General features: G+C 38.3%; 1 protein-coding gene across 4 annotated transcripts in view; it reads right to left on the reverse strand.

Moving 5' to 3' along the window:
* The window catches only part of MED1 (Mediator complex subunit 1), a 102,822-nt gene that overhangs the window by 59,122 nt on the left and 31,444 nt on the right, over positions 1 to 12,256 (reverse strand). For all 4 annotated transcript variants that reach the window (XM_089104231.1, XM_089104189.1, XM_089104283.1 and 1 more), the window contains 2 exons: positions 8,609 to 8,744; positions 4,750 to 4,990 (listed from right to left, as the gene is read on the reverse strand). In XM_089104231.1, the coding sequence (XP_088960357.1) occupies positions 4,750 to 4,990; positions 8,609 to 8,744 (377 nt within the window). The remainder of the gene's footprint in view (positions 1 to 4,749; positions 4,991 to 8,608; positions 8,745 to 12,256) is intronic.

Here is a 12,256-nt window from a genome sequence, read left to right on the forward strand (position 1 = left end):
GAATCCAATAAGCAACTTCTCACAACTATCTAAATTAGTGATTTTAATTTGAAAAAAAAATACAGATAATTTGAAATTGCAAAAGGCTTGGAGATGCATCACATTTATTTAATTATATTTTGGCCTAAGCATTAGAACAATTAGTTCCTGTGCAAGATTCGCAAGCGCTGTCGCATTCGACGCCATTTCGATGAGAGCTGCACCGGTTACTTTCACCGAACCCCTTACAACCACACTTCACAACGGTGAGAATTTTCTTTGGTGCCGCTGGAAGATCGGTGAAAATAGGATACAGCATGTCGTTCTTAAGTGTCCATCCCCAATTCTCAGGATCAAGGGCAGGGCTCTGAAGCCGAATCCAATCTTGTACTTGAAGATAGGTTCGGAAACAGTGAAATTTCGTTGCTGCTGATGCAGAAGGTAGAGCTTGGGAATAAATGAAAGTTGTAGACGTTGCTGCTTTCTGCTGAAAGACACAATGTCGGTAACTGTCAAGATTGTCAGTAGATTTTTCACTGTACAATATAGAAAGTGCAGCCTCTCCCGCCGCTTGAATCTCTTCTTTCGAAGCATTAATTTTAGAAAATATTGAAACATATTCCCTAAACTTTTCGTCGTCTTTCAGCCACTTAAGTGCAATCCCTTTGCCAAGTCCTTGCAGACGGGAAGTTGTGTCGCAGCCAAGATTTGCGTGAGCAAAAGAAAGCAGTTTGCAGTTTTCAGTTCCAGTTTTCTTAACAATAGCTTGGATTTCCTAAGTTGCACATGAAGTGGTTGGCTTAGACTCACTGTGCAGGTAGACTTTGTGGTGCTCAGGAAAACAATGATAAAGTAACAACACCAACAATTTGGTAACTGATAACTACAGCGTCCCAAGTCTTTGAACAATCAACCGCTATAAGTACAATAAGCAAGTCAGCTTCAGCTGTAGCTTGGATGGTTCTCAGACCTTTGCCTCGTAAATAATCAGAAAGCACATTGGCGAACCGGTTTTTATTCTCTGTGCACGACAGAAATTCCTCGTTTTTGGTGCTCAGCCTCATTTCTGCACTAAACAGCACTTCCCGTTCAGTGATAAGGTTTCGCTCAAGATGAGTCGTATCTCTGTCAAAGTAGCGATGTCGTAGCCATCAAAGACAATAATGATGTCTGGATATTTGGCAAAAACGCAGTTCCAGTATCGGTCTACGATCTCTGAATGTTTCCCCCCCCCCCAGGGAATCCTGTGAAGCAAAGCACCCTCGTCTAAGACGTAGGTGCAATTCAGACAATGTTTTTCCCAAGTAATATCAATTTATGAAAGTGGCTTGATAGCTGTTGCTAGCTCTGGTTTATTTGGCTTTCGGAGCGTGCCAGAATCGTCGAAAATCGAAGCAGAATAGGAGCAAAGTTCATATTTAAATGAAGATTCTTCGTCCATATTCAGTCGTTTGGATATAGTTATAAGATGCTGAAACAGCAATGAAGGGTCTAAACGGTGGATGTCTCCCCGAATTCTTTGCTTCGCCGTCATAAGGACTGCATGATCCTTTCGTTTGAACGAATGCTCCTTCAGAGATTTCCCTACCATTCCTTCAAGAATCTTCTTCCCGACTTTCACTGCTTTGTCAGTATTCAAGTTTTCAGCAGCATTCATACCAGTAGCAAGGCTTCGAAGCGATAGAGGATCACCCTTGAAAGGAGGCGACTGCTCAAAAAAGTCAATAGCTATTTATGTGTCTTTGAAGTCCCTCTGCTGCCTTGAAATCCCAGACGCTTTGCGTTGGTCGCTTGTGTGGTACGAAACATCCGTCAGTTCTTGCATCAGAAGATTAACTTGATCACAGGTTGGACGTCCGATTACCCACTGAAGTCTCTGTACTTCCGTCATTCCTCTACCTCTAGATAATTTGGTTGCCGTTTTCAGACTTCTCATCAGTTCTTGTTCTATGACCAAATCTGTAGATAAACCGGCCCAGAATATGTCCAATCTTCTAAAAACGTATAAGCCTTTTTCGAATGACTGGAAAAGGTTTGGGCTTGTATGTTCAAATCTGTTTATATGCTGTAGGTACAGCCTCTCCGACTTCGTGTAGTTGTTTTAACCAGCTTCTTCGAGATAAGGGAGCATATCGGAAACTGATTGCAATTGAAGTTTCCATTGACCTGTACGTCCAGCTCTGAGGAAATTTCGAAGAATGGCAACCATGTCCATGTACTGTATCCAAAGTTTTCCTGTTCGAGTCTCGTGACTTCGTTCTGATTTAAGAGCCGACAGCTTTGGCCTTAATGAGACTTGAAGACTGTGATAGATGTTCAAGCTCGTCCATCTATTACTTTCTCATATAGCTCTTTGATTTCACTAAGCTCAACACTATTCAATACACGTTGTGTGGTCAATTCAAGTTCTGCATCTGAATCCTCGTTTACAAGCTCCTTTATCAGAATGGAGTGAAGTGCTGCGTCTACAATGGTATGGGCTCGCAGTGCTTGAGAAATGGCCTTACCACTTAGAAGATGAGGAACTGTATCGGAAGCGTACATCAATTCAAAGATTTCTCTTAGTCCAGATCCATCCTTCAAAGATCCCATGGCACCAACAAAACTCATGAGGGTGTGGAATCCTCCTAGTCTAACCACTACTTTTGCAACGCTACTTCCAGGTCCTTCTACAGCAATAGTCTTCATGGACTTCCACCACAACAGCTGGTCAAAGGTTAAGGCTGGAGTAAATCCGTACCGTTTCCCCTGATGGGCAGTGAATGCCAGGGTAGAAAGGATACAATTCTCGGCACTTGAAGGAAGACTGATCATAGGATGAAAGAAAATGTTGGTTTTACCGGGAAAGTTTCCCACCATAACTGATTGCATGGTTACACTAGAACCTGGCCTAGGTTGCTTGAGATGCCACGACGCAAGCCAAAGAACATTTAAGCTTGAAATCTTATCTTCCTCGAATCCTGGATGAAGAAGATCATAGTACATTGTCAAACGACAGAATCATTTGACTTTCTATGGACGATCCGGATTCTTCCAGCTGTCGGACAATTTTGAGATGTGGGCAAACCCATCTACTTTATTGGGGGGTATGCGTGAGAAGGGGGGGACAAAATATACAATATACTAGGACACGACCTTTTCCAAGCATTTCGGCGTGGGAAGTGTAAATTTTTTCTTCGTGGATCTGACTTTGTGTAATCTACGACATCTATTAATGCATACTTTATCTCACGTGTGTGTGGGGGGGGGGGGGGTCAGAAGGCTCAGGGATGGCCAAGACAGAGAGATGAGTCCATATTCGTGATCTATGTACCTTATTGAAGCGCAAATTAATCAATTTTTTTAAGTCGTTATTTTAGAAGAAAAGACGTCAAACGTCAATTTCGCTTCGACCGATTTTGGCCGATTTTTTATATGTTACCAAATTCAAAACTGTGATACCAAAATCAAAACTGTTGCAATTTGTTTGAGGTAACCACTACAATTAATTTAGATTTACTGTACTATAGGGAGTTGAGAGGACAGAAGATTTCTAATATACAGGATAAATTCTATTTATTTTAAGCTTTAACGATGAACTTTCATTTGGAAAAAAAAACTGTTTCTTCCTTTGATTAAAAAAGAAAATGATTAGTTTCTTTTAGCAACAATTTTCAGTATCTTCATCTTTAGACTTTGGCCAACGGGCCGATTCGCAGAACCATATTTAATTTACAGAAGAAGCAAACATGGGCCATGACTGGGATGGTCCGAGTATCCCATGTCCCAGCATCCCATGTTGTATAATGATATATCCCATGACTGGGATACAATATCTTTCGGCAACACTAGGTAAAAGACTACCTGATATAACTTCTAAGTGCCACATACCAAGACAAGGCCAAAATTACTCAACCACGCATTGTACATTGATAAATATTTTGTTTATATAATTTATACAACAAAAACAGGTATTGGAAAGAGCTTAGTTACGGTAACAAAAAAGTTGTTACTGCTATAAACCCTATGAATTTAACATGAAAACAGAAAAACTAAAGAGGGAGATTCGGGTTTTCAATTGTTATTCAGGATCTACTACTACAACTAACAACTCACTGCAGAATCAAGCCACCTGAGGCCAACACAGCTACGCGCACTCCTTCTCCGTCCCAATCTATTCAAACCTCCCTTTTCAAACCCTTCCAAGAAGTTTCCCTTACCTTTAAATATTTCCTTACACCCTCCTTCCACCCCATTTGGGGACGGCCTGCTCTTCGTTTGGCCCTAGACGGTTGGCCGACAAGAATGATCTTTGGCAATCTGTCACCTTTCATCTACAGAACTTGTCCAAGACATCTCAACCATTCTCTCATTATAACCCTACAAAGCAGGATTGAACCCACTATTTATGTGAGGGAGAAAAGAGGTCATGACGTATTTTGGAAGAAACAGAAACTTTCAAATATCCTAAGATTCAAATATAATTAACAAACAGATTAGACCAATCAATGCGGCTTTTTTTTTTAATTGGCCAGGCTGTAATTCAAGATTTTCAAAGAAATTTCAGTCTTCTGCATTACTGCACCTGAACTTCACAAACCTCATTTTAGTCCATTTGTAAATTATGGAAATTTCAAACATACTCATTGGTTTAAGCAACACAATATGCGACATATTTACTCCCCCTTGTAAAATATATGCATTTATTTGTTTAATGACTGCCAATGTGACTTTAGCGTATGAAAAGACGAATATGGACACACCAAAAGGAGGAAATAGAAGAAAACAAACCTCCACGTCGCTTCTGAACGAGTCCTACAGGGGAGTAAAATATAGAAGTGGCATCATTTTGAGGAGCACTGGCTGCAAAAATGGAGTACAAATCACTTTCCAATGCATTTATAGCCATAAATATATTCGACTTTTCCTGAGAATCTGTGCTTAGCTTGTAGATGTGAGCCAAACCTTCTAAATGCTTATTCAAGCTTGAAAAGTTCCCACGACTTAAACATTCAACCATCTCTGGACAACTCTATAATAAGAAATGCATTCAAAATTAATTACTGACAGTGCAACGAGCATTGCTTTAAAAAGGACAAACACTGATGAACATATTATCATTTATAATCAGTACATACCCCAAACAAAGATCAAAAACGTTTAATTTGGTAAATTGATCTTTTGTTACCATGTACCTCGGGAATATTATTTGACCCTGACAGAGCTTTTATATCATTTTATAAAGTACTCAAATTTTACACTCCTTTCCCTTTTTTTCCCAAATGAAGTATAGTTGAAAATTGGCGAAAAAAAATCAAGAAAATTGGCAACCGCCAATTTTCATTGGTGTTTTGTAACTAATATAACCTTTTATTTCCCGTATGTATTTTGGAATATTAATGGTAGTATTTTGATGGACGGTGTTATCTCAATCTTCGGGTCTTAAATTTTCATTACTTTATTTTTCAAATCTAAATAGTGCATCTGAAATTAAGCAAAATTCAGAATTCAATAATGCACTTGAGATATTTCAATCGATCACGGTTGCCACATATCATCGGCTCTTTCTGAAACTACTAAAACAAGTCACAGAAAAACGTAATTATAAAGTAACCGCAAACGACAAAAGCAACTTGACTAGAAATTATAATTCAACAGGTAAATCATATTAGATTCTCTAACAAAACTTCAAATGCATAGGAGCAGTGTCAATTAAAAAAAAGTGACACGTGAAAAATTCCTTAAAAGAAGAAAGTGTACAATCATTACACAATAAAATGGATGATGGGATAGTGGTGACAACCTTCTCGTGGTGCAGCTGAAAGTAGTAGGCACACATAAGGACCTACTACTCAAAGCCGTATCCAGGAGGGTTAGGGGGTCTGAACACCCCCCCCCATCCCCCGAAAATGTTTGTCCGACTCGCAAAAACGTAACAAAAATGAATATAAACAAACTTTCGATACATTTTTTTAAGTTTTTTTTGTAACCCCCCGAAAAATCTTTTTTACCCCCCCCCCCCCACACCGAAAAATTCCTGGATATGACCCTGCTACTACTACTAGTTGTAATCATTGTCCACCCACCGGCCGTCTTGTACAGTGTTAGACCATAAGGCAGGGTACTTTGTAGAATACGCTATCGAGATTGGTTAGACAGAGGAAAATAATGCCTGCCAAAATTATGCCCGGGGGTAAATCCTCTCAACATATGAACCGCCAACCATGGCACAAGAAAAGATCCTTTTGAGGAGCACTCCGAGGTGAGAAAAACGAGTTCTTTCGCCAGTACCAGTTCTGATGATCAAGTGCCACTTGCCCTGATGACTCGCAAGTGGCGGATGGCTCCTTCTCTTTTGAGGGGCGGTTGCTACCTTCCGAAATCGATCTGAAGCTGGTGGGTGAGGTTCTCAGGATGAGGGAAAACAGTGGCGAACGATGTGACACTACCAAGGAAAGCTATTCTACAAAACAGAAAAAATAGACAGGCAAGCCCTATCTGAAAATACCATGCCCGGGGCGCACCATTAGCCCAGTGGCTATTGGTAGCATACTATTGTCTTTTCTTTTTTTTTTGCTGTGGTGGCAATGGACCTTTTTAGCCTGAGCTTAGACTCAATTTGTAAGTTCACCCATAACAATAAAAATAATGATAAGAGAGTCAACCTTTATGGAGTGGGTGCATCTTTGGTAGAGGAGGATGAGCCTAAGTAAAAGTTTTGACATATGTATGACAAAACCGTCACATGGTGCAAAATTTTATAATAGAGGGTTTACATTGGAAATCACCTTCAGAATTAAGTTCTCGCTATAGTTCAAGGGTTTTTTTATTTGTCTATTTGTACAAATATAGTTCACATATTTATTTAAAAACATAGATATTTGTTTATTTCGCAAACAATATTTTCAACAAATAAAAACATACTTCGAAATCCCTTCTGCTTTCGTTATTTTTTTATCCTTCTTAATTCGCAAACAGAAAAGAAGAAGTTCTGATCAAATTCTTCACGAAAAAATCTCCCTTCGAAGTAAAAAAAAAAAAACTGATATTTTTTTTTGTTTCAAGGCTTGGAACTTTAAAAAAGCTTCTTTTTTTACAAAATTCAAAAAAGGTTCCTTCTTTCCCCTTTATAGATTCAATATTTGTATCCTTTTACCCACCATTCGAAACACTTGAGATGGCATTTTAGAGATGTCATTCGAAATCTAAAATTTAGCCCCTGTCACAGCTTGAATGTGACTGTGAATGACAAGTCACAACATGACTAGTCACACCACAATAAAAAAATTGACTAGATATGCTTTTTTTTAGTATTTTTACTTTTTTGGTAATATATTATTCAGTATACTAGTATACTTATGAAGATAATATTTTTTTTAATATTTTGAGTACCACGGGAAACGGGCCAAAACTTCCTTATCAGTTAGAAACTTACAGCTGCAAGTCCTTGGGCAAAGGGGAGTCTAATATACAAAAACATTGTATAGGGCACGGTCCATCTTCCCTCCTCCCAAAAAAGGATCAAAAAACTGTTCGCCCGATTTGCTCAAACTTATATTCTTAAGTCTTCAGGCTAAGGGGATCCAAATATAGAATAATAACCAGAAAAATAAATATTAGCTCCCCCAACACGGGGCTCAACAATGGGCCAGAAATTGTTTTTCCCCAACCATGTCGCATGGAAGGGTGGTCAAAATTCAACTGAAAAATGACCGGTTCTTGTGCTCCTTTTAAGGGCCGAGAGTGAATGAGGGACAACCAGCCACCCGAACGTTCCCTTTCCTGCTACTCTCCAACCCCCCGTAATCACAATGATATCGGGTCGAATTTTTTTTTTACATTTTAAAGCGAACTCATTGCCCTGATTTCGGCGTGTCTTCTTCACCCAAGCTTATTTCCCCTAGTTTCAATGACAAATTACTGTAACGTTCAAATCCTCAGATCTTTTCATTGAACTTCAGACGAAAACTGCTTCTTCTTTCTTTCAAATTTCGAATTTGTCTGACTATCAGAGATCGAATTTTAGTTTTCAAAGCTACTCTTTATTGCCTACTGAAGAGGTGTGTGCATCGTGTACAAGCCAATTTGTCATTTTCTTTTAAGCCGAATAAACAGTACAACGTTTGTTTCGATGTTAATTTTAAATATTTGATTGTAAAGCATTGTTCTGAACGCCCCTTATTGTTATACGAGTTTTACTTAAAATCTTATCCTTGGTCGATAACTTTGATCTTTAGCTAAGCTTTTACCTTGATGTCATTCATTAATATCATTATTTTTAAATTGTTGTACGTAATAGCCGGTAGCTAGACCATCGGCATTAACTTTTTTGCAGCTTTTAATAAATCTTTAAATTTTCTAGATTGGTTGCATTTGACACATTGAAGATGCGTTTCTTCGCGTATATAGCTATAAACAAAATCATCCTTTAAAACAAGTGATATTTAATATTTATTTCGCTTTATTAAAATGTTAAAATACAATATTCAATTACTTAAAATACTTAAATTGCTAAATATCCTAAATATTTATTATATTATACTCATCAATATTAATAATTCTTAATTATGTTAATATTTAGATATTAACTAATATGAAAGAATTGTTAAAATATTTAAAATGCTAAAATACAAATACCAAAATACAATACCTGTTGTTCTTTATACCCTTCGTGCTGTATTTTTACATCTTTGACAACTCCAGTAGCGTCGAGAATAACTTCTAAGTAAAACATGTCGGAGGATATAAACCATTCCATCCCTGAAGGTCCCTTGGTCAAATTCAACCTGAAATTCAAAATTTAAACTCAAATAAGAAGCTATCAAGTTTTACTGCTTCTGCTGTGATCTTGTTTAACTAAATTCATATTTACTTATTTATTTATTTTCGAACCCGTCACTACAAAAAAAAGCAAGAAGACGGAGTACAACATAATACACAAAAAACAAAGAAAGGAGAAAAAAAAATAAAATAAAACAATACAGAACAAATACTTAAAAGCACTACATCGACACTACTGCCGTAGGAGGGACGACCCCTCGTGCGACAGCCTTGCGTTAAATTGTCGATCTGTTTTATAACGGCCTGACATGGTTCTGTAAGTTTATAATGAAGGCTAATAAATGAGTTAAGCGTCCACAAAGATAGTCTCAACAGATACTTTGCATAACGAAAGTAGTAGGACCGAATTTGCTTAATGTCTGATTTCTGAAGCATTCTCCAGAATGGTGCATTATATAGAATATGCGGCAGCGCGGTTGCGCTATACAACCTAGCTAAAATCATGCGATTAAAACGGAGTTTGCTTGCCACAATGTTATCATATGACGCCGAAATACGTTTTTGCGGGTGGCTAACTATGAGCGAGCGGACAGCTCGGACGGAAGTCCCAACAGGAAGGCCCAAATAAGTTAACGAAGACACTGGCTTAACGGTAATATCACCAAGTCTAATAGATACATCAGTCGAATCTTTCCAATTAAAAAGAACAATCTCAGACTTAGCTGCATTGAAACAAAGACTAACCTTCCAGTATTCATTGTTTAACATTTTAAAATTCCCCTCGAGGCGCGCAATGGTCCGACAAGGCATAAACACATTATCAGCATAATAAACTAGACTTAGATTCAAACCGCGAACTATGCATGAACATTCAATTAGCGATTGTGGCTCTATTATTGCATTATTAAAAAAAACAGGTGAAACAATAGATTTCTGTCTCACTCCCTTATAAACCGGTAAGACAACATACATATCACTCATATCAGGAATATTACCATATAAATCCCGATACGCTCCTATCACCGAAGGGTTGACCCGCCTCTTATATGCCGAATACAAAATATATTCGTGGACGAGCGAATCAAATGCACGGTGCACATCGTGGCTACCAAGAACTAGAGATTCACTAGCTGCATCAGCATCCAAAAGTATAGCACACAGAGCTGACAGGGCATTACCATACCCTAGTCCCTTCTGAAAGCCAAATTGCCCCGAAGGAACGTAACATTTTGACCGAATTGCATCGCATGTTAGCAACTCAAATAACTTACAAAAAACATTCGACACACTAATGGGTCTATACGGACTGCAAAGGTTGGGAGGTTTACCTCGCTTTAACACGGGGATCAGTTTACCTTCGCAAAAAGGATTTTGGCACTATTCCAGGGGAGAATATTATTTGGTACAGTAAGCTCAGGTGGTCAATCAGAAGATCACTACTAAAATCCAGAGCAGCCCCGCAGATACCATCAGTACCCTTACTGAATTTTTTTTTCAACTTCATTATAGTTGAGATAACCATACTTCGTGTCACAACAAAATCACTATTCGTAGGGCATTGTAAACTGCAGTTAAGCTATTCAGCATATTCTGCATTAAGATTGGAGGGGGGAAGGTGCAAACTCTCGGCGGTAATGGTCTTCCCAGAGAACTTAACCAGGAACAGAGTTCAGCGTAGCATAACGTTTGGGTCGCAGGACATGTTTCCACAGGGCACTAGGATTTTGGTTCACGCTTTCAGAAAAATCTGTTATGCAGTCGCTCCTGTGCTTGTTTAGAGCTTTGGCAAATACACGGTTTGTGTGTTTCCGGACACAGTTAACCCAGCCTGTTCGTGGTATGTCACAATCAAGGCAGACTTGGAACCAAAACATAGATTTCTGAAAAGCAGATTTCAGTTCGGAGTTCCAGGACCAACCTTGAATTCGCATTCCACGCCTGATTTTCACTGTCGGCACAGCAGCTTTTATGCCGCATTTAATGGCATGGCAAATAAGAGCACAATTAATGTCAGAAGCACACGAACATCGTCCAGAGATATAACTGCAGATTTTTGCAAAAGAATGAAAGGGATCTTAATCTTGCGAAGGATAGTATCAAAGATCGATTGGAAAGATGATGCGTCTGTCTTTTCCCACTCTTCTTTGATAAACCAGACTATAATATTGGCTGTTGGGGCAGCAGCAGAAATTTTTACGTTGACAGTTATCGGAAAATGGTCAGAAGTGTATGTCCTCTGATAAAACCAAGTATCTACAAAAAATTCGAATTTGAGTTAAGAGTGGATCCAGCCTAATTAGACCACGAGGAATCCAATGGTGCAAACGAAATTATTCTCCGATTCTTAGTTTCGTTGATATTACCTAGTATCTACGCAGGAGCTCACCATTGTCTTAGTGTCATGGTACCTAGTATGTACATACTAGAAATCAACATTTACGCCAAAATCTAGTATCTGACGTCAGATACCTAGGGAATGGTCTACAGAGGAAAAGGTTAAATTAAATGAAGCGTTTTCAGAGAATGGTGTAGCTATAATACTGAGTGATTTAGAGAAGATAAATAACCATGATAGATTGATAGAAGAGTTCACTGTGATTTTACATGAAATAGCAGGCCCATTTCTTTAAAATAAAAGAGGTCGTAAGGATATAGAATTTTTTTTATGAGGAATGTAGAATAAAAAAATTAGAATTGATTAAAGAAATGGAGATTTTGAAGGAAGAGGAAAGAGAGGAAAATAGGCTTCGACTAGTGACAAGGCTTAAAAATGTTAGCCGGGAGTATAAACAACATTTAACAAAGAAGGAGAGACTGTCTATTCAAAACGGTAAGGAGGAGCCGATCCAGTTTTGTGAAAAGAGTGATATGCGGTCTTTCTGGAAAATGATAAAAAAAAAGGGGCCTCCATGGCTCAGCCAAAAGTACCTGACCCAAAAATAGGGCCTACATACTACAACGACGTGGTTCAGGAAGACTATTCGTTTGGATGCTGGTTCAGTGACGAATTATCGAATACAGAGAATGAGACCAGTTTCCCACTGAAAGAACACGATTATGATCTGATAAAACCCGCATCGGAAGAAGAAATCGAAGAATGCATAAGCGCCATGGAAGGTGGATCAGCACCTGGTAGCGATGGAGTCCCAACAAAGATCTTGAAACAATTCCAAGAAATACACTTCTTAAGCTTTGGAAGCCAGTCGATCAGCCAAAAAGACGCTCGACTATATCAGCTGAAAATTTGTTATCTAGGAAAAACAGATTAAAAATCTACATAATCTAAGAAATTTTATACGAAATTTAGAGAACGAAAAAGATTAGGAGAAAGAATCGTTACAAAAGGATTTAAAATGCGAGATTTAGAAAATCTAAGAGATTGAAATCATATTATTGTGCAACATATTGCAGCATATGATAATAATCGCTTACTTTCTGATTTTTTAATGTGTCTTTTTATTTTATATTTTGTCTCATAGGAATTGGGGAAAACTAACAAAGACAAAAGGTAGATACA

The sequence above is a fragment of the Artemia sp. Qi Xiang Cuo genome, chromosome 1 (genome assembly GCF_049724085.1).
Source record: "Artemia sp. Qi Xiang Cuo chromosome 1, ASM4972408v1, whole genome shotgun sequence".
In the NCBI taxonomy this organism is placed as follows: Eukaryota; Metazoa; Arthropoda; class Branchiopoda; order Anostraca; family Artemiidae; genus Artemia; species Artemia sp. Qi Xiang Cuo.